A 21,964-nucleotide genomic window follows, 5' to 3' on the forward strand; every position below is an offset into this window, starting at 1 on the left:
AAAGAGGGCCAGTTATCTACAAATTCTATCTTTTGGGAGGGGCAGAAAACAGTTTTCAACCAGCGATTGAGTTGTGAGACTCTGCTGTAGAGCTCATCACTCCCCCTAACTGGGAGGGGGCCAGAGACAATTACTCGATGCCGACATCTTTCTAGAACCCTTTTGGTTCCATGTAGAAACCTTTGTGGGAAGGATTTTACATGGTACCCAAAAGGGTTCCACCTGGAACCAAAAAGGGCTATTCGAAAGTGTATCCTATGGGGACAGCCGAAAACCCCTTTTAGGTTCTAAATAGCACCTTTTTTTTCTAAGAATGCACCTGCAATTCTCCTCAGCTGGAATTTGATGCTCTCCTAACTCCCTACCACATTCATCCCACTAACTGATACAGTAGACATCACGTCAGTATGGAGGACAACATGCCTTCAGGGCCTTCAAATATACTCTTCTCTTATTATAAAAAAGTAAGTTATCCAACCTGTTTCTAATAAGTAAAGACCGGTTTGCCTGCTCAAGAAGTGGTCGTTTTCTTCTCTCATTTATTTATTTTATTTTAATTTTACCTTTATTTAACCAGGCAAGTCAGTTAAGAACAAATTCTTATTTTATGATGACAGTAGGTATTTTTGTCATAGATGACTGCCTTTTCCATGGGTTACTTTCTGCCTAGGAACATTCTGTTGTGTTGCTTTCTGTTAGCTAATTGTTGGATGCTGATAAGAGAGAACCGTGACTGGTGGCCCTCAGACTGGTCCCTAGGTGACTTGTTATAGAAGCGAGGGTGGCACGATACCCATCCGTCATGCCGTTTCTGTGTTTATTCCGGGCTTGGGCGGTTATGGCGCCAGGCACTTTTGCAGTGTGAGGCATCACGTCCTCCCATCCTACAAACACTGCATCAGCTCCAGATACCAATAACTTTACAAGGCCAACCAGTGGATGACCCGAGCATGGTCTGTGACCAGTGCAACTTGTTGTAACAGAGCTTTAGCACCTGTTTTACCCCTCATCATTTATTCTGCTGCTCTCATTAGTTGAAGGCATATTGGTTCAAGTGGTTCTACCAGCTTGATTGGCTTCCCTTGTCCCCAGGCTATTGACATATTTCTTCCTCTTGTCTAAGACTCATGCCCTTGCGTTCAGTGTATGGAATCGCCTACATGTATCAAGGGTCCAGACTCAATAATAGAGATCCGGCTTTATGGGTTGTGCACCGCGTTGGACTGAAACTGAGGCATTCCAACCAAGCTGACCACAGGAAGACACTCTCTATTAATCACCACTACCTGTCATCTTTTTGGAATGGTAGAAAGCAGAGCTTCCCACTGCCTCTGCACACTGCCGCAGACTAACAGAGAAAGACAGCGACAGAAATGCAGTAGTTCTCTGGATGCGTAATAGATAGATGGAGACATCTATATTTTATGTTCTAGATTCTTTATATGACTCCTTCACTTGTCCCTGCAGATTTCTGGATAACCAGGGTACACTCATAATGGACTCATCTGGACTTACTTTGTACTTCACGGTACATCCCAAGGATAATGAACACAGTTTCAAGACGTGATGAAATAAGCAGAAGAAAGAACACAGGGAGATGGCTTTTTTAAATCGCTGCCTTTATCAAAAGCTGTTGTACGGGATGAGACTGAAGTGCTCCTCTTTGATCATGAAGCATCCATTGTGAGAAGACTCCATTCAGTGGACAACCAAAGAAAAAGAAAGTGGAAAGCAGCTTGTGTATGTATTACATCTGTCAAACTGAGTATTGATTCAAACAACTTACAGAGATGACAGCCTTGTATAAATTAGCCACTTTTATGAAACCTTTTTGAGCCACTGTATCTACTAACAGGGCCGTAGTTTATCCCTTCGGAATAAATTCTGTTTTAACAAGTTGATTGGATATAAAGGAAAGACACTGACAGCCCTTGATATCTAGTGGTCAGTGTTAATTATATAAAAGGGTCTTTTTTTATAGTATACTTAAGCAATAAGGCACGAGGAAGTGTGGTATATGGCCAATATAACACGGCTAAGGACTGTTCTTACGCGCATCGGACCGCGGATTGCCCGGATACAGCCCTCAGCTGTGCTACATTGGCCATTAACCACAAACACCCGAGATGCCTTATTGCTGTTATAAACGGGTTACCAACATAATTAGAGCAGTAAAAATACCCGTGATATATGGTCTGATATACCACGGCTGTCAGCCAATCAGCATTCATGACTCAAAACACCCAGTTTATAATGTTTACTTCACTTGCACAACATTAGGCAGATAATGTGTATGTCTGTGCCCTTGTGTGTGTGGGGTGGGTGGAGGAAGTGTTTACAGCATAAGGCACGCAACTGGCGCCACAGTTTAGGATCAGGAATCATGCCAGATATCCTGCTAAATGTTTTTAAAACACAAAAATTAGGGTTGGTCAATGTCTGTGCCATCTTTACCCTAATCCATCACCTCATGGGTAAGACAACATTTAAAAGAAAATACCATGAAGCAAGTTAGTATTTAGTTTTAGATTTCACTTTAAGAAAGGATAAACATCAACTTCACGATACAATCCACTAATGTATTGATAAATGCTAGCGTGTTCATTTCTTCTACTGTAACACATTTGGTAAATGGTCATTAACTGATAGTTCTGTGCCCAAAGGAGATTGTTTGTAAACAAAGTGGATGAGAGACCCTCCCTGGTGGGAGGTGGCATTTACAAAAGAGGCGGAGTCTCAGGAGAAAGATGAATGACTTGCCACTGGACATTGGTTCAGGAACCTGTTCTAGTTCAACCTCCAAAAGTACAAGTGGGACGAAATGCTTGCGACCGCATGACTGGCATGTGTCTGTGATTACTAGCAAGTGTCCATTCAGAGATTTTGGATAATGTTTCCTCATTTAGGAAATTCTCTGGAAGATGCTTGTGATCAAAAGCTCCACAAAACAAAGAGACAGAAGGACAGAATTAATGGACAGAAGAGAAGCAGGTGAGTTACTTCTCTAATGAATTACTCTAATAAACAAAACAAACTCACCACTTTACTTAGGTTTTTATTTTAGACATGGGAAAGTCAGGAGTGGATTTAGCACTAACTGATCACTAACTGACAAAACATTGTCTATTTGCATTAGAAATGTACAGGATTGTTTTGGTCATATACTGTGAGGTCCATAATTATTGGCACCCTTGATGGGGCTATTTTGCTTCGACTGGTCCTGTGGCCCTTGTTAAGGTCAATGACGTCATGAACATTACCAAGTACCAGGACATTTTATACCACAACCTGGTTGCCTCTGTCAGGAGGCTGACTATTGGCAGCAAGTGGATCTTCCAGCAAGACAATAACCCCAAGCACACATCAAATTCACAAAGAAATGGTTCATTGACCACAAAATCAACCTTTTGCAATGGCCATCTCAGTCTCCAGACTTGATTACCTGTTAAACAAAACCTCTTTCTCTGAGCAGCTTTATTAGTATAAAATACTATAATTCCCCCTTTTTTGTTTCATACAATATAGCTCAGTATTTGTATTATTTATTTATTTTATACTTTACTTTTCCCCCCTCATCTTTATCAAGGGTGCCAATAATTATGGACCTGACTGTATATGATCAAAACAATTCTGTACATTTCTAATGCACTTCAGGACATTTTGCAAGAGTTAGCTATACCAAATATGCTATAGCGTAGTAGTTAGTTTCTGTATCTCTGGAAGCAGACAACCAAGACTGGTTGTGATAAGCTAGCATGACGTAGCTGTGATGTTGTTGCCTCCCATGGCTGAAAGTCGCCCTTTATCTCCTCAGGAGGTTCACACTCTTAGCTTCCCTCTGGCAGAGATACCAGTGATTTGGGCTGGATAACTATAGAATGTATGTCATGGAAACTGTAGTGTTACGTAAACATCCCCTCAGTTTTTCTCCGTAGCAGGGGTTGGAAACACAATTATTTTCCAATAATTTGGTTGTGAACAGAACCACTATTGTTTTTTGTTTCATTCCACAGTTCCGACCAGCAAAATAAAGTTCTGAACCGGTTCGAACCCCAAAAATGTACCGTTTTATATTGTTCCTTTCTAAAAATCTACAGTTTTTACATTTAGCTCATTAAATGACTTCACCAATCAGTGCGGACAGAGCAGGCAAACTAGGTGTTTACATGTGTGATGGACAGACAAATGTAGCCTAACTATTGGAGCAAGATGTGACTGACATTTTGTGGGTAGGGAAGGAGCGTGAGAGGGTTGTTTGAGGAGGAGGCTTGAAGCGCTGGGCACCTTGTTATGCCATGCATTATCTGAATGACGTCCACAGAACTTTTAATGTCCTTTGAGCTAGCTAGATAACTAACAAGCGTGAGCTAGCTAGCTCATACGTTTGTGTGAGTGTAGAGCTGCAACAGAATTAAAAACACGTCTTACCCTTTTCTAGTTAATAAATCCAAGGTAAAACGGGATAAATACGCCTATATTATCCATAACTAGCAGTGTAGAAGTTAATCCATGATTCTCTAGCTAATTAAAAATATCCCCTCTATCTTCTGAGGGGGGAAGAGCCTGCCCCCCCTCATCTGCAAGAACCCCTGTTATTGCTTCTCCCGTAGACGAAGGTCGAAAGCCTTGCGTCCTCCGAAACACAACCCAACCAAGCCGCACTGCTTCTTAACACAGCGCGCATCCAACCCGGAAACCAGCCGCACCAATGTGTCGGAGGAAACACCGTGCACCTGGCTACCTTGGTTAGCGTGTACTGCGAGCGAAGGACTCTGTGTGCTAGCTAGTCCTAAGGAGGACTCCGGTACACAGCAGGTGGAAGGCACACCGTTTCACTAACTATCAAGCTAGCTAGTCTCGAGGTATTGCTTGTCTGAGGTAGAGTACCTTATGATAAGCTGTTGACCACACTATCTACCAAGAGAGTTCTCATCTGTATTATTCGTATTTACCACCACAAAGTGAAGCTGGCACTAAGACCGCTCTCAACCAACTCTATAAGGCCATAAGCAATGAAGAAAATGCTCAACCAGAAGCAGCGCTCTTAGTGGCCGGGGACTTTAATGCAGGCAAACTTAAATCAGTTTACCACATTTTTACCAGCATGTCACATGTGCAACCAGGAAAAAAAAAATCCTAGACCACCTTTACTCCACACATAGAGATGCATACGAAGCTCTCCCCCGCCCTCCATTTGGCAAATCTGAGCATAATGATATCCTCCTGATTCCTGCTTACAAGCAAAAACTAAAGCAGAAAGTACCAGTGACTCGCTCAATTCAGAAGTGGTCAGATGATGCGGATGCTACACGACAGGACATTTACCACCACAAAGCGAAGCCGGCACTAAGACCGCTCTCAACCAACTCTATAAGGCGATAAGCAAAGAAGAAAATGCTCACCCAGAAGCGGTGCTCCTGGTGGCCAGGGACTTTAATGCAGGCAAACTTCAGTTTAATCAAATATTTACCAGCATGTCCTCCTGATTCTTGCTTACAAGCATAAACTTAAGTAGGAAGTACCAGTGACTCGCTCACTACGGAAGTGTTCAGGTGACGCAGATGCTACACTACAGGAATGTTTTTCGGTAGCCGATGTGAACAAAACCTTCAAACGGGTCAACATTCACAAAGCCACTGGGCCATACAGATTCCTAGGACATGTACTCAAAGCATGCGCGGACCAACTGTCAAGACACTGACATTTTCAACCTCTCCCTGACTGAGGCTGAAATATCTGAAATTTCTGAGCAGACCACCATAGTCTGAAATGTTTCAAGCAGACCACCATAGTCCCTGTGCTCAAGGAAGCGAAGGTAACCTGCCTAAATTATTACTGCCCCGAGGCACTCACGTCGGTAGCCATGAAGTGCTTTGAAAGGCTGGTCATGGCTCACATAAACAGCATCCTCCAGGACAACCTAGACCCACTCTAATTCGCATATCGCCCCAACAGATCCACAGATGATGCAATCTCAATCGCACTCCACTCCGCCCTTTCTCATCTGGACAAAAGGAACACCTATGTGAGAATGCTGTTCATTGACTACAGCTCAGTGTTCAACACCATAGTGCCCATGAAGCTAATCACTAAGCTAAGTGTGCTAGCTAGCTAGCTAGCTAGCTAACACACGGTGTCACTTATTAGCTAGCTAGGTGAAGGACACTGTATACCGGTCGTCCCCGCCATGTGGGCGACACTAGCTAGCTAGTACATGTGTGCTAGCTAGCTAATTAGCAAGCTAGCACACGGTGTCACTAACTAGCAAGCGTGTCCTTCGCTCCCACCTGTCAGGTACTGTTTCCCCACAGTTCTGTTAACGAAGGTGAGGGCAGGTCACTGTCTACCAGTGTCGCTCCCGCTAGCTAGCAAGGAGGACTCCGGTAGGCAAGGGTGTTTATTAGGAACCAATGGGATGCTTGAAGGGGGGCATTCCTGCAAATGCAGCAATGCCCACATGCTGTAACGCCCCGAATTGTGAGCTGCAGTTGCACACTATTGCACTCACAGGCAAACATTTTCATCTTGCAGGCAGACACTAATAACACCTAGTTCATGTTACCGATAAGCACTCCGTTATTTTGCACAGGAGGTTATGCATTTCAATGGGGATATCCACAACGGAGTGGTATCGCAACGTCCCCTTGTGGTTCAAGGCTCTATTGCAAGATGGACAGACGCCACATCAGTATTGCCAACTAATTTTCAGGGTAAGTTGCTAGAGGCAGATTGATTTGTTGCTAAATGACGTTGTGATGTCATTGCGAGATAACGTAAAACTACGTCATTACTTAGAATACACAATAACGTTACTCAAATTGACTGGCCATCTCGGAAAAAAATATGATTTGACATTTGTTCAGGTACAGACTCCCACTATTTTCTGTACTTCTGGCTGTACAATTTTGATTGAGACATGTTGATTGATGTTGTAAGTTCTGTTCAAGATCAAACATTCTTGACCAACTATATTCATTGGGTTTGGCTTGTCGAATCCGTAATACTGCTGCTGCAGTCAGCCAACAATGATTTGCAATTTGCTGAAATTGCTGGAGGCCTTCTGCTGCCGTGCACAAGCTGAGCGCCTGCAGCTGACATCACTCATAATGCACTTTTGCAGCCAGGCACATGTGTTGTGACTGAGTGTGTGACAGAGAAAATCATTTTTGTGTCATTTAGAGGGGAAATGCGTGCATTTTAGCATTTAAGTCACCTTTCAAAAATGGCTAAATGTTCCAAATACATTTTTAAAAGTAGCTAAATTTGTTGCTAGGTGCTGTTTGAAAATAAAAGTTGCCAGGGTAGTCTGAAAAGTTGCTAAACCTAGCAACAAAATTGCTAAGTGTGCATCCCTGAGCCACATACAGTACTTTGATTTTTAAAAAACTTTATCTTCAGTCCAGCCAAATATGATGGCTATACTGACATGGTACATGTCTTTCCGCCCTAGCAATGGGAGTCATTGTCCACAAAGCGGCACGGCGTGCTGTCTAGCTCCCGCATATCTTTTCTTTGGATTGATGGATACATCTCATTATTGTAATCTTTTAAAAAAAAATATGAATTGAGGGTTGTTGACGTCAACCGCCTGTATTCAATGGAGAGAGATGTATGCCACTAGCCTCATCCATGAATGTGCATAGCCATCTCAAGACAACTCCAATATAATTTCCTCCCCCCAAAGTTAACGTGACCTACTTATATTTGTACACTCTTAACAACTTAAGCATTTTTTTAGTATTTTCGGAAAATATATATATATATATATATATATATATATATATATATATATATATATATATATGCCATTTAGCAGACGCTTTTATCCAAAGCAGCTTCTCCACAAACTCCTGGAAGGGGAGGTTGAAGTTTGTCTTCACAATAAGCATAGGAACAGTGAACCTATTTCTTGCTGCTGTCCATATATCATTCATTCCGTTTCTTGGAAAGAGCCATTGTACCTCCTCTGTCTGCTCTTCTTACTCTCTTAACTTTTTCTTCTGCTCCAATCTTTCTCCTCTTTTCTTCACTCGTCTTCCTTCTATTTGCCTTTCCACCGCACTCTTATACACTCTCCTTGCTTCACTCTTTTCAGTCCCTTAATTTTTCCTTCTCCCTCCTCTCCAATCTTTAATAATAAATAGTACACTATTAGATAACCAAAGTACTTTAACATTCCCATTTTTATTTTTTATTTCACATGTATTTAACCAGGTAAGCTAGTTGAGAACAAGTTCTCATTTGCAACTGCGACCTGGCCAAGATAAAGCATAGCAGTTCGACACATACAACAACACAGAGTTACACATGGAATGAAAAAAACCTAGTCAATAATACAGTAGAAAAAAAAGTCTATATACAGTGAGTGCAAATAAGGTCAAATAAGGGAGTTAAGGCAATAAATAGGCCAAGGTGGCGAAGTAATTACAATATGGCAATTAAACACTGGAATGGAAGATGTGCAAAAGATGGATGTGTGTAACGGATGTGAAACGGCTAGCTTAGTTAGCGGTGCGCGCTAAATAGTGTTTCAATCGGTGACGTCACTTGCTCTGAGACCTTGAAGTAGTAGTTCCCCTTGCTCTGCAAGGGCCACTGCTTTTGTGGAGCGATGGGTAACGATGCTTCGAGGGTGACTGTTGTTGATGTGTGCAGAGGGTCCCTGGTTCGCGCCCGGGTATGGGCGAGGGGACGGTCTAAAGTTATACTGTTACATGTGCAAGTAGAGATACTGTGGAGCAAAATAAATAAATACAGTATGGGGATGAGGTAGATAGATGGGCTGTATACAGATTGTCTATGAACAGGTGCAGTGATCTGTGAGCTGCTCTGACAGCTGGTTCTTAAAGCTAGTGAGGGAGATGAGAATCTCCAGCTTCAGTGATTTTTGCAGTTCGTTCCAGTCAGTGGCAGCAGAGAACTGGAAGGAAAGGCGACCAAAGGAGGAATTGGCTTTGGGGAAGACCAGTGAGATATACCTGCTGGAGCATGTGCTACGAGTGGGTGCTGCGATTGGGCGGGGCTTTACCTAGCAGAGACTTGTAGATAACCTGTAGCCAGCCAACGAGAGCGTACAGGTCGCAGTGGTGGGTAGTATATGGGGCTTTGGTGACAAAACGGATGGCACTGTGATAGACTACATCCAGTTTGCTGAGTAGAGTGTTGGAGGCTATTTTATAGATGACATCGCCGAAGTCAAGGATCGGTAGGATGGTCAGTTTTACGAGGGTATGTTTGGCAGCATGAGTGAAGGAAGCTTTGTTTGCGAAATAGGAAGCCGATTCTAGATTACATTTTTGATTGGAGATGCTTAATGTGAGTCATATGTGCCCTGGACACATATGGTGTCCAGGGCACAGCTGGGAGCAGAGGGTGGTCTATAGCAAGCGGCAACTGTAAGAGACTTGTTCTGGAAAGGAGAGTTTACAGTCTAACCAGACACCTAGGTATTTGAATTTATCCACGTATTCTAAGTCAGAGCCGTCCAGAGTAGTGATGCTGGATGGGCGGGCAGGTGCGGGCAATTATCGGTTGAATAGCATGCATTTAGTTTTATTTGCGTTTAAGAGCAGTTGGAGGCCACGGAAGGAGAGTTGTATGGCATTGAAGCTCGTCTGGAGGTTAGTTAACACAGTGTCCAAAGAAGGGCCAGAAATATACAGAATGGTGTCGTCTGAGTAGAGGTGGATTAGAGAATCACCAGCAGCAAGAGCGACATCATTGATGTATACAGAGAAGAGAGTCGGCCCGAGAATTGAACCCTGTGGCACCCCCATAGAGACTGCCAGAGGTCCGGACAACAGGCCCTCCGATTTGACACACTGAGCTCTATCAGAGAAGTAGTTGGTGAACCAGGCGAGGCAATCATTTGAGAAACCAAGGCTGTTGAGTCTGCCAATAAGAATGTGGTGATTGACAGAGTCGAAAGCCTTAGCCAGGTCGATGAATACGGCTGCACAGTAATGTCTCTTATTGATGGTGGTTATGATATCGTTTAGGACCTTGAGCGTGGCTGAGGTGCACCCATGACCAGCTCGGAAGCCAGATTGCATAGTGGAGAAGATACGATGTGATTCAAAATGGTCAGTAATCTGTTTGTTAACTTGGCTTTCGAAGACCTTAGAGATGCAGGGTAGGATAGATATAGGTCTGTAGCAGTTTGGGTCTAGAGTGTCTCCCCCTTTGAAGAGGGGGATGACCACGGCAGCTTTCCAATCTTTGGGAATCTCAGACGATACAAAAGAGAGGTTGAACAGGCTAGTAATAGGGGTTGCAACAATTTCGGCAGATAATTTAAGAAAGAGAGGGTCCAGATTGTCTAGCCTGGCTGATTTGTAGGGGTCCAGATTTTGTAGCTCGTTCAGAACATCAGCTATCTGGATATGGGTGAAGGAGAAATGGTGGGGGCTTGGGCGGGTTGCTGTGGAGGGTGCCGGGCAGTTGACCGGGGTAGGGGTAGCCAGGTGGAAAGCATGGCCAGCCGTAGAGAAATGCTTATTGAAATTCTCAATTATAGTGGATTTGTCAGTTGTAACAGTGTTTCCTAGCCTCAGAGTAGTGGGTAGCTGGGATGAGGTGCTCTTATTCTCCATGGACTTTACAGCGTCCCAGAACTTTTTTGAGTTTGTACTGCGGATGCAAATGTCTGTTTAAAAAAGCTAGCCTTAGCTTTCCTAACTGCCTGTGTATATTGGTTCCTAACTTTCCCTGAAAAGTTGCATATCACGGGGTCTATTCGATGCTAATGCAGAATGCCACAGGATGTTTTTGTGCTGGTCAAGGGCAGACAGGTCTGGAGTGAACCAAGGGCTATATCTATCCATGGTTCTACATTTTTTGAATGAGGCATGCCTATTTAAGATGGTGAGGAAGGCACTTTTAAAGAATAACCAGGCATTCTCTACTGTCGGGATGAGGTCAATGTCGTTCCCCGGCCAGGTTGATTGAAAGGCCTGCTCTCAGAAGTGTTTTAGGGAGCGTTTGACAGTGATGAGGGCTGGTCGTTTGCTCGTAGACCCATTACGGATGCAGGCAATGAAAACAGCAGAGGTGTATTTGAAGGGTGAGATGGTTAGGATGATATCTATGAGGGTGCCCGTGTTTACGGATTTGGGGTTATATCTAGTAGGTTCATTGATACATTGTGTGAGATTGAGGGCATCAAGCTTAGATTGTAGGATGGCCGGGGTGTTAAGCATGTCCCAGTTTAGGTCACCTACCAGCACAAGCTCAGAAGATAGATGGGGGCAATCAAATCACATATGGTGTCGAGGGCACAGCTGGAAGCAGAGGGTGGTCTATAGCAAGCGGCAACGGTGAGAGACTTGTTCTGGAAAGGTTAATTTTTAGAAGTAGAAGCTCAAATTGTTTGGGTACAGACCTGGATAGTAAGACAGAACTCTGCAGGTTATCTTTGCAGCAAATTGCAACACTGCCCCCTTTGGCAGTTCTATCTTGTCGGAAAATGTTATAGTTAGGAATGGAAATGTCAAGGTTTTTGGTGGTCTTCCTAAGCCAGGATTCAGACAGGGCTAGGACATCCGGATTGGTGGAGTGTGCTAGGGCAGTGAATAAAACAAACTTAGGGAGGAGGCTTCTAATGTTAACATGCATGAAACCAAGGCTTTTACGGTTGTAGAAGTCAACAAATGAGAGAGCCTGGGGGATGGGAGTGGAGGTAGACACTGCAGGTCCTGGATTAACCTCTACATCACCGGAGGAACAGAGGAGGAGTAGGATAAGGGTACGTGTGGTAAACCAGGCCAATTGGCAAAATATGTATAGTGGCCGAAGATATATGTCCGAAAGGCCTCTTAAATCAGGAGTCCAATGTGCTTAAGATAGCTAGCAGGCCGCAGATTAGCGGCTGTGCGTTCAGGGGTCGTTAGCTGCTATAATTCCAGGTGGAATAAAAAAATATATATATATCATAAGCAAAATGTTTATCATAAAAAAAATTGGTTCAGAGCTTGCGGTAGGAATCCGGAGATAGAGAAGAATAAGTCCGACTAGCTCTGGTTTGAGTCACGCTGTACAGACTGGCGAGAGTTGTCCGGGATAAAGGTAGCTGATGACCGCTAGCAAAGGATAGCTGACTGCTAGCCAGTGGCTTCGGAATGTATTCGATGGGCCTCGTAAGCCAACAGTCCGTTGTGCTCTAGACAGCTAGCATTCAGGTGACGTTAGCTGCAAAGGTCGGAAGGTGAGAAGGTTCAGAGCTTGCGATAGGTATCCGGGGATATGGAGAGAAGAAATAGGTCCGGTATGCTCTGGTTGAATCGTGTTGTCCAAACTGGCAAGAGCTTTCCGAGCTAAGGTTAGCTGATGACCGTTAGCTGATGACCGTTAGCTGATGACCGTTAGCTGATGACCGTTAGCTGATGACCGTTAGCTGGCTAGTTTATGTTGGAGAGATTCCAGTAAGAGGCAAAGAAAAATACGTTAGAGAAAAAGCAGGTCCAGACCACATTGGGTGAGGCGGGTTGCAGCAGAGTATTTTGAAGTAAGGGTTTAGAAAATATAAAAAGATATGCGAAGAAAAATATATATACATTGGACACGACAAGACAAAGGACAAATACAAAGACTGCTACCCATTGTTTGCTTCATTTTTGTATTTTATCTCAAAAACATTGTATGGAATAATAAATTGGCAGGCTCTGTAATCATATATTTACCTTTCCTCCTCTATCTCTTTCACTCTTCTTCCTATCCAGTCTTCCTCCTCTCCTTCCTCTCCACTCTCTAACAGAAAACATTATGCTAATGTTATCCATGAAAATGTCAAAATATATATTTTCACACTATTTATTATAATCCCAAACCATTAAAATTGTAATCTACAAATAAATATGAAATATTCTCATAATTAATTGTGCATTCATTTAATGTAATCATATTTTCAAAATAGCCTCTCCACTGCATGTTTACATGTGAACGTTTTTTTAACCTAGTTACCATGACAGTAGCTGGCTAACCTAGCTAGATAACTTAGTCGACATAGCTAATGTTAGCTAGCATAACCTATTTAAAACCTTATGGCGCAGATCATCTATCTATATAATAAATTGTGACATTTTAACATCACTAGATAGTATCTCAAACGATTGGAATTTACCTGGCTTGAAAAGACGTTTGTGGTGATGTTGTGGATGAACTTGTCACCTTGTTAGCTTCTGGCCGAGTTTTCCACAGCAGTTTTCTCTAAAACTAGCGGGAGCAAGTAGTTAGTAGAAGAAAAAGAGTGAATGAAGCTGCTATAGCGAGCAGCCCCCTCTGCTGGACGAAACGAGCACAACGCGATTGATAAGTCAACTGGTAGACTCTGCTGCCCGGTCTTTCTTGCCACGTAAAATATTATTTCACTTTGCAGTCTGTTTTTAATGCACTGTTAAAAACGGGGACATTTCCGGGGACAGGCCACCGAAAACGGGGACGTCTGGTCAACCTATCTATACGTACTATTTTAATAGTAATGTGTTAACAGCCAATGTGTATTATATGACCGTTGCCTCCTGTTTAAGTTTATTGCAATGACGTTTGTTTTGTATTCTAATTATTAGGTGGAAATTGTGAGCTACGATGGTATCTTTAACCTAGCCTAGATTTTAGTCAGCTGCTCTGCAGTGCAAGCTAGCTTGACTTGCTATAAAGGTCGAGAAACAAGTTGAGGAAAATGTAACTAAACAAAACATGTTTTATTATTACCAGAAACAATATATTTATCCTGTCTTGAATGAACAGATCATATTTTGCAATATTCCAAAATAAAAGTGATCTCTGACAAGAGACAGGCTCTTCTCCAGCTTGAATTAAAAACTCTACACTTTTCAGTTGAGGGGCAAGACTCCATAAAGATGAAAGATAAGTCACGTAAAAGGGGCATAAGTTTCTGAGTGACAGAGTGAGGGCGTTGCATAGGAGCTTTGTTGCGTTTTGTTGTGGGACTAGAAAAAAATGCCTGGAACATAAAAGAAAGCCATCAACCGGTTCCCATGCTTTTAAAAACAATGGTTAGGTTCCAGAACAGTATGGATCACTTTCATTCCAAGTTCTGTTTCTGTTCCTTGAAAAATGTATTTATTTTCCGGTTTTCTGTTCTGTTCCCTGAACCTGTTCCAACCCCTGCTCCTTAGGCCCCTTCACTTCCTGTCTCTGTCTGTAGTTCTCTTTCTTCATTCCTCTCAACTGCATACTATTTTCAGAAATGTTCTCTCTTAATGGTATGACGCTGCTTGTACCACAGGGTGAGTACGGAGCGGCTGCGAGCCCAGTCCCGTGTTGCAGCTAAGAGTAGGAGGGAGAGAGAGAGACGTTTGTTTGGGGAGCTGGCAGCATGGCTACCTCTGCCCTCTGGTCTGACTGGCCACATAGACAAGGCTTCTATCTTCAGACTCACACTGGACTACCTGCGTCTGAGAGCGCTGCTAGACCATCGAGACAATGTCACACCAGAGACCAGGGTCTGCTCTGACACAGTCCACTTCACCATGCACGGTAACAACATACTGTTGGGCTTTTGGAATGTCAAGGCTTTTAGAGTGTTCAAGGGTTTAGAAATATACTAGAAGGCATTGTCCTCTGTGTTATTTAGGCCGATACCCAATGGCTGGGATTTTCTCTGTGGAGACAGTGCTGGAGTCTGCTGTTGGGGGTTTCATGCTCTTGGTGTCTCAGAACGGCCAAGTTATCTTCACTACAGGGGACATAAGAACACACACTGGCATCAACCAGGTACAGTCATATTATACTGAACAAAAATATAAACACAACATGCAACAATTTAAATGATTTTACAGAGTTACAATTCATATAAGGAAATCAGTCAATTGAAATAAAATCATTAGGCCCTAATTTCACATGACTGGGCAGGTGCGTAGAAATGGGTGGGTCTGGGAGGGTATAGGCCCAACCAATCAGAATGAGTTTTTCCCCACAAAAGGGCTTTATTACAGACAGAAGTACTGTGGCTTGCGAAACTATTCACCCCCTTTGGCATTTTTCCTATTATGTTGCCTTACAACCTGGAATTAAAATAGATTTTTGGGGGATTTGTATCATTAGATTTACACAACATGCCTACCACTTTGAATATGCAAAATATTTTTTTGTGAAACAAACAAGAAAGATAAAAAAACAGAACTTAAGCGTGCATAACTATTTACCCCCCAAAGGCAATACTTTGTAGAGCAACCTTTTGCAGCAATACAGCTGCAAGTCTCTTTGTTGCCTCTCTGATTAATGCCCTCCTTGCCTGGTCTGTAAGTTTTGGTGGGTGGCCCTCTCTTGGCAGGTTTGTTGTGGTGCCATATTCTTTACATTTAAAAAAAAATATGGATTTAATGGTGCTCCGTGGGATGTTCAAAGATTCTTATATTTTTTTATAACCTAACTCTGATCTGTACTTCTCCACAACTTTGTCCCTGACCTGTTTGGCAAGCTCCTTGGTCTTCGTGGTGCCACTTGCTTGATGGTGCCCCTTGCTTAGTGGTGTTGCAGACTCTGGGGCCGTTCAGAACAGGTGTATATATACTGAGATCATGTGACAGATTATGTGACACTTAGATTGCACACAGGAGGACTTTATCCTGTTGTAACTCCCCATCCCGTGTCCGGGATCGTTGTCATCATCTGACACTAATTAGCATAACGCAATGGACATAAATATTAATAGAATATATTCCTATTCATGAAATCACAAGTGAAATATATTGAAACACAGTTTAGCCTTTTGTTAATCACCCTGTTATCTAAGATTTTGAAAATATGCTTTTCAGCCAAAGCAAGTCAAGCATTTGTGTAAGTTTATCAATAGCCTAGCAAAGCATTATGTCCAGCTAGAAGTAGGCAACTTGGTCACGAAAATCAGAAAAGCAATCAAATTAAATTGTTTACCTTTGATGAGCTTTGGATGTTTTCACTCACGAGACTCCCAGTTAGATAGCAAATGTTCATTTTTTCCAAAAATATTATTTTTGTAGGTGAAATAGCTCCATTTGTTCTTCACTTTTGGCTGAGAAATCTACCGGAAATTGCGGTCAAGAAAACGCAGAAAAATATTCCAAATTTGCTCCAAAATACAGTTACAGTTTTGGAAATTGTATAGTGTTTTCTATCCTAAGCTGTCAATTATATGCATATTCTAGCATCTTGTCCTGACAAAATAGCCCGTTTACTCTGGGAACGTTATTTTTCCAAAAATGAAAATACTGCCCCCTAGTTACAAGAAGTTATTTAACTTATTATGTGACTTCTGAAGGTAATTGGTTGCACCAGATCTTATTTAGGGGCTTCATAGCAAAGGGGGTGAATACATATGCCAGTTAAAAAAAAATATATATATATATTTTTTTAAACAAGTACATTTTTTAAATGTCACTTCACCAATTTTGACCATTTTGTGTATGTCCATTACATGATATCCAAATAAAAATCCATTTAAATGCAACAAAATAGGAAAAGCGGCAAGGGGGATGAATACATTTGCAAGGCACTGTACTTCTCAGTTTTATCAGCTGTCCGGGTGGCTGGTCTCAGATGATCCCGCAGGTTAAAAAAAGCTGGATGTGGAGCTGGCGTCGTTACACGTGGTCTGTGATTGTGAGGCCGGTTGGATGTACTGCCAAATTCTCTAAAACGGCTTATGGTAGAGAAATGAACATTAAATTCTCTGGCAACAGCTCTGGTGGACATTCCTGCAGTCAGCATTCCAATTGCACACTCCTTCAAAATTGAGACATCTGTGGCATTGTGTTGTGTGACAAAACTGCACATTTCAGTGGCCTTGTATTGTCCCCATCACAAGGTGCACCTGTGTAATGACCATGCTGTTTAATCAGCTTCTTGATATGCCACACACGTCAGGTGAATGAATTATCTTGTCAAAGGAGAAATTCTCACTACCAGGGATGTAAACACATTTGTGCACCAGATTTTAGAGAAATACGTTTTTTTGTGCATATGGAACGTTTCTAGGATCTTTAATTTCAGTTTATGAAACATGGGACCAACACTTTACATGTTGCGTTTATATTTTTTGTTCAGTATATGTACATAAAGTTGAAGTCGGAAGTTTACATACACTTAGGTTGGAGTCATTAAAACTAGTTTTTCAACTACTCCACAAATTTCTTGTTAACAAACTATAGTTTTGGCAAGTCAGTTAGGACATCTACTTTGTGCATGACACAAGTAATTTTTCCAACAATTGTATACAGACAGATTATTTCACTTATAATTCACTGTATCACAATTCCAGTGGGTCAGAAGTTTACATATACTAAGTTGACTGTGCCTTTTAAACAGCTTGGAAAATTCCAGAAAATTATGTCATGGCTTTAGAAGCTTCTGATAGGCTACTTGACATAATTTGAGTCAATTGGAGGTGTACCTGTGGTTGTATTTCAAGGCCTACCTTCAAACTCAGTGCCTCTTTGCTTGACATCATGGGAAAATCAAAAGAAATCAGCCAAGACCTCAGAAAAAAAATGTAGACCTCCAAAAGTCTGGTTCATCCCTGGGAGCAATTTCCAATCGCCATGGTTCATCTGTACAAACAATCGTACGCAAGTATAAACACCATGGGACCATGCAGCCGTCATACCGCTCAGGAAGGAGACGCGTTCTATCTCCTAGAGATGAACGTACTTTGGTGCGAAAAGTGCAAATCAATCCCAGAACAACAGCAAAGAACCTTGTGAATATGCTGGAGGAAACGGGTACAAAAGTATCTGTAAAACGAGTAAAACGAGGCCTATATCGACAAAACCTGATAGGCCGCTCAGCAAGGAAGAAGCCACTGCTCCGAAATCGTCATAAAAAAGCCAGCCTACAGTTTGCAACTGTACATGGGGACAAAGATCGTACTTTTTGGAGAAATGTCCTCTGGTCTGATGAAACAAAAATATAATTGTTTGGCCATAATGACCATCGTTATGTTTGGAGGCAAAAGAAGAACACCATCCCAACCGTGATGCACGGGGTGGCAGCATCATGTTGTTGGGGTAGTTTGCTGCAGGAGGGACTGGTGCACTTCACAAAATGCATGGCATCATGAGGGTGGACAATTATGTGGATATATTGAAGCAACATCTCAAGACATCAGTCAGGAAGTTAAAGCTTGGTTGCAAATGGGTCTTCCAAATGGACAATGACCCCAATCATACTTCCGAAGTTGTGGCAAAATGGCTTAAGGACAACAAAGTCAAGGTATTGGGGTGACCATCACAAAGTCCTGACCTCAATCCTATAGAACATTTGTGGGCAGAACTGAAAAAGCATGTGTTGAGCAAGGAGGCCTACAAACCTGACCCCATTGCACCAGCTCTGTCAGGGCCAAAATTCACCCAACTTATTGTGGGAAGGTTGTGGAAGGCTACCCAAGTTAAACAATTTAAAGTCAATGCTACCAAATACTAATTGAGTGTATGTAAACTTCTGACCCACTGGGAATGTGATGAAAGAAATAAAAGCTGAAATAAATGATTCTCTCTACTATTATTCTGACATTTCACATTCTTAAAATAAAGTTGTGATCCTAACTGACCTAAGACCATTTTTACTAGGATTAAATGTCATGAATTGTGAAAAACTGAGTTTAAATGTATTTGGCTAAGGTGTATGTAAACTTCCGACTACAACTGTATGTTGAGTGTTCATATTGTACTGGAACTGAAGGCAAAACAGATGGAAAACAAAACATATTTTTCTAAACAACAAATGTTTTTATGTCACGTGTAGATGGATCTGATTGGTAGGAGTCTGTTTGACTTCATGCACCACTGTGACCAGAGGGAAGTCAGAGATATCCTCTCAAAAATGATAGGTAAAGGGGACTTCACATATTTTAAACAAGATATTAGTTAGCAAAGAGGCATATTGTTTATCTTCTGTATCGTGTCTTTCTATCAGCTACTGAGAGACAACAGCAGTGTGACTTCCTCCTCCGTGTGAAGAGCACTCTGACCTCTCAGGGTCGAGCTGTCAACCAAAGACACACACGATGGAAGGTCAGTACTTCATACTAGTTTGAAGCAGTGTTAACATGTTGAAGGCCAGTACTTCATGCTAGTTTGAAGCAGAGTATTAATATGTTGAAGGCCAGTACTTCATGCTAGTTTGAAGCAGAGTATTAACATGTTGAGTTTTATTCTTCTCTGTTGTAGAAATACAAACTTCACTTTCTCTTTTCTCTCTGTCTCTCACACACACAGGTGATTCACTGCGTTGGGATTAAGAAACAATCTCACCTTCCAGAGTCAGCCTGTCTTGTCCTAATGTGCCGACCCTTACCCATCTCACAATGCATCATCAGGGATGCCAGCTTGAATCACAAGACCTTCCTGAGCGGACATCACCCGGACATGAGGTTCACCTACTGCCATTCAGGGTACAGTCACTAACTCAACACTCATCTGGTGACGCTAATGAAACAAGACGAGTAATACAAGCATATTACATAATACTTTTCATACTGTTTTTCATGTGATTTTGTTTCTAGTGTCAAGGAGCTGACTGGATATACAGAAACAGAACTTCTGGGCCAGTCTGTGTATCAGTATTACCACACATCTGACTGCCAGCACATTCACAAAGCACACCAGAGCTGTGAGTTACCTCGAATCATGAGGTGTATATAAATATTGTTAATATCACTAGTATGTTCTGACCATGTTAAATTGATATGTGATCATGTGTCTGGGACAGTGCTCTCTAAGGGACAGGCTACCATGGGCAGGTACCGTCTGCTGCTGAAAGGTGGTGGGTATGTGTGGGCAGAGACGGATGCATCGGTGGTGTACAACAACCGGACTGGGCAGCCCCAGAGTGTCGTCTGCATCAACTACATTCTAAGGTGAGAAGTGATGTTGGGGTCGGGGTCCAATGAAAGCATCTAATGAAATGACAACTCTTACCAAGACTGTGTGGATAGGAAGTTGGTTAGACTAGATATCTGTTCAGCTGTTTACAAGTAAAATCCCTTGTTCCTTGTGCTACCAAGTTGTATGCACCGTATCTGGTGTAAAGATATCTTCTCTGTCCTTTTTCCGTTTGCCCTATCTCGTTGTCTCACCACAGTGAGGTGGAGCTACCAGAGATGTTGTTCTCACTGCAGCAAACAGAACCTCTACTGAGGCCCTGTTACTCTGATCTTGTGGGGCCCATCCTGCAGAATGAGACCTATCCTGCAGCAGAGACAGCTGTTCATCTACGCAACACAAAAATACCAACTCCAGGTCTGTCCCTTTAGCTGACGATTATTTGCATCTAACCGAAGAGGTGGTAAGAGACTTGTGGCATTGAATTGTTACGTTCCTCCTAATCTGATCTAGAACACAACAACAAGATCCAAACCTATGAGGGATATTCAGAGCTCAACCGAGAGGATCAAATGAACATTAACTCACTCTCTGTAAGTAGGCCTATCTCTTTGCTCACGGGTAAAACCTGGGCTGAAATTGGTAGCATGGTGGACTTTTTCAATCCATGGTGGACTTTTTCAATCCCTTTTTTAATTGCATATTTCCTCCCTGCAGGAACTATGTGAGCTGGACCTGGACTCGTTGGCTCCATACATACCCATGGATGGAGAAGACTTCCTCCTCACTCCAGTTTTAGATGGGATCTTGGCCATGATAGAAGGTCCTGTTCTTCCACCTGGTTTGGAAGGCCATTGTTCCTCGGGGAAGTCCCCTATATCTGCTGGTTCTTTCACCACACATCAAATGAAAACCTTGCAGATAGAGCCCCCCTGTGACTCAGGCGCGTCACATACAGTCAAAGAGTCAGAGTTCGGGTAAGCACCACTGTGTGTGGGCACAAGCTTCTAGTCTCAGTCAATAGGTATACTGTTAAAAGGTATAAGCAAGTCCTGGTATCGATATTAGCATTTTTGCCGCATTATGTTACAATCATCTATTAAGTGACTTTGTTGAGCTTCACAATCAATTTGAGATACTTTCAGACATGATGCGTGAAAAATGCTAATATCGATACCAGGACTTGGATGAGGTTTTTGCCACATGCTCAAACTCTGGAAACAATGCCAGGGAAACTAAACCAAATAATGGATTGCTGTCAAGGTGAAGACACCATTTTGTCATTTGGGTGAACTGTTCCTTTAACCGTTAATCAATGGCATAATTGTTGCTGATTGTTTTCTTTGGATATAGGGAATCATACCATCATATCCTTGTCTCATTGTTGGCCATTTCAGATGTTTCTTGGTCCTATATAACATCTGCTCTTTCTCCAGGGACCATATGAAGTCAGTCTATAGAGGAGGCAGTGCTCTATTCAAGGAGGGCCCTGACCATGCCGGATTGGAGGGCCTTGTCCCGAACGAACAGTGGAGTGAGAAACACAAGTCCTGTAGACATCCACAGGCACTTATGGCTGCTGCTGCTTGGCTGCCTTACCGGACCGTGGAATATTTCCCCATTCACCCACAAGATGGATCCACTTGCTTGTGTGGATCACCATCAAGGCAAGTGTTGTGGAAATACACACAGCAGCCCAAAATCCCAAGCACAGGCCCTCAGCCACCTTCCAATCATATAGACGAGATGTCAACATGCCATGTTCCTTTCAGCTTGCCAGTACTGAGCAGGCTGGACTGTGAGGTCACACTGGGGCCAACCAGCTGCCTGCTTCAGGGGTCAGAGATCACCTCCTTCCTGGACCAGGCCCCCTCCAGATTCTTACACATGACAACATGGGGCATAAATCAGCTCTCCACCCAATATGCCCATCCTTGTTACGCACCCAGATCAGCTATTGAAGTCAGCTCTGGCACATCGACATCATATGCTGAATGGATAACATGAACTTGATTATCCCACGAATTGTGCCAATCTCTCCTGAACTAGGCCTATAATTGTGACTTTTACTGGCAATTTAACTAACAAATGTGGATACAGCACTTAATTACAATGATCAATATTAAAACTGTTGACTTTGTTTTGTT

General features: G+C 42.6%; 2 protein-coding genes across 4 annotated transcripts in view; one reads left to right on the forward strand and one right to left on the reverse strand.

Moving 5' to 3' along the window:
• Positions 1–13,204, reverse strand: part of LOC118384975 (cytokine receptor common subunit gamma-like) — a 26,926-nt gene extending 13,722 nt beyond the window's left edge. The window contains exons 1-2 of the mRNA XM_035771711.2: positions 13,118–13,204; positions 12,678–12,742 (exon numbers count right to left, since the gene is read on the reverse strand). The gene's annotated coding sequence lies outside the window, so the exon portion shown is untranslated. The remainder of the gene's footprint in view (positions 1–12,677; positions 12,743–13,117) is intronic.
• Positions 2,741–21,957, forward strand: hif1al2 (hypoxia inducible factor 1 subunit alpha, like 2). Of its 3 annotated transcripts, none has more exons than XM_035771707.2 (12): positions 2,741–2,991; positions 14,246–14,496; positions 14,594–14,733; positions 18,739–18,823; positions 18,910–19,007; positions 19,212–19,387; positions 19,499–19,605; positions 19,705–19,852; positions 20,077–20,234; positions 20,331–20,410; positions 20,535–20,794; positions 21,254–21,957. In XM_035771707.2, the coding sequence occupies exons 1-12, from the start codon at positions 2,891–2,893 to the stop codon at positions 21,822–21,824; spliced, it is 2,175 nt and encodes a 724-aa protein (XP_035627600.1). In that variant the 5' UTR covers positions 2,741–2,890; the 3' UTR covers positions 21,825–21,957. The 3 variants fall into 3 exon arrangements, with proteins under 3 accessions (XP_035627600.1, XP_035627603.1, XP_035627601.1); XM_035771710.2 differs by lacking the exon at positions 2,741–2,991 and adding an exon at positions 13,197–13,317; XM_035771708.2 differs by lacking the exon at positions 2,741–2,991 and adding an exon at positions 13,443–14,012.
• The last annotated feature ends 7 nt before the right edge of the window (positions 21,958–21,964 follow it).

Source organism: Oncorhynchus keta, chromosome 6, assembly GCF_023373465.1.
Source record: "Oncorhynchus keta strain PuntledgeMale-10-30-2019 chromosome 6, Oket_V2, whole genome shotgun sequence".
Classification (NCBI taxonomy): Eukaryota; Metazoa; Chordata; class Actinopteri; order Salmoniformes; family Salmonidae; genus Oncorhynchus; species Oncorhynchus keta.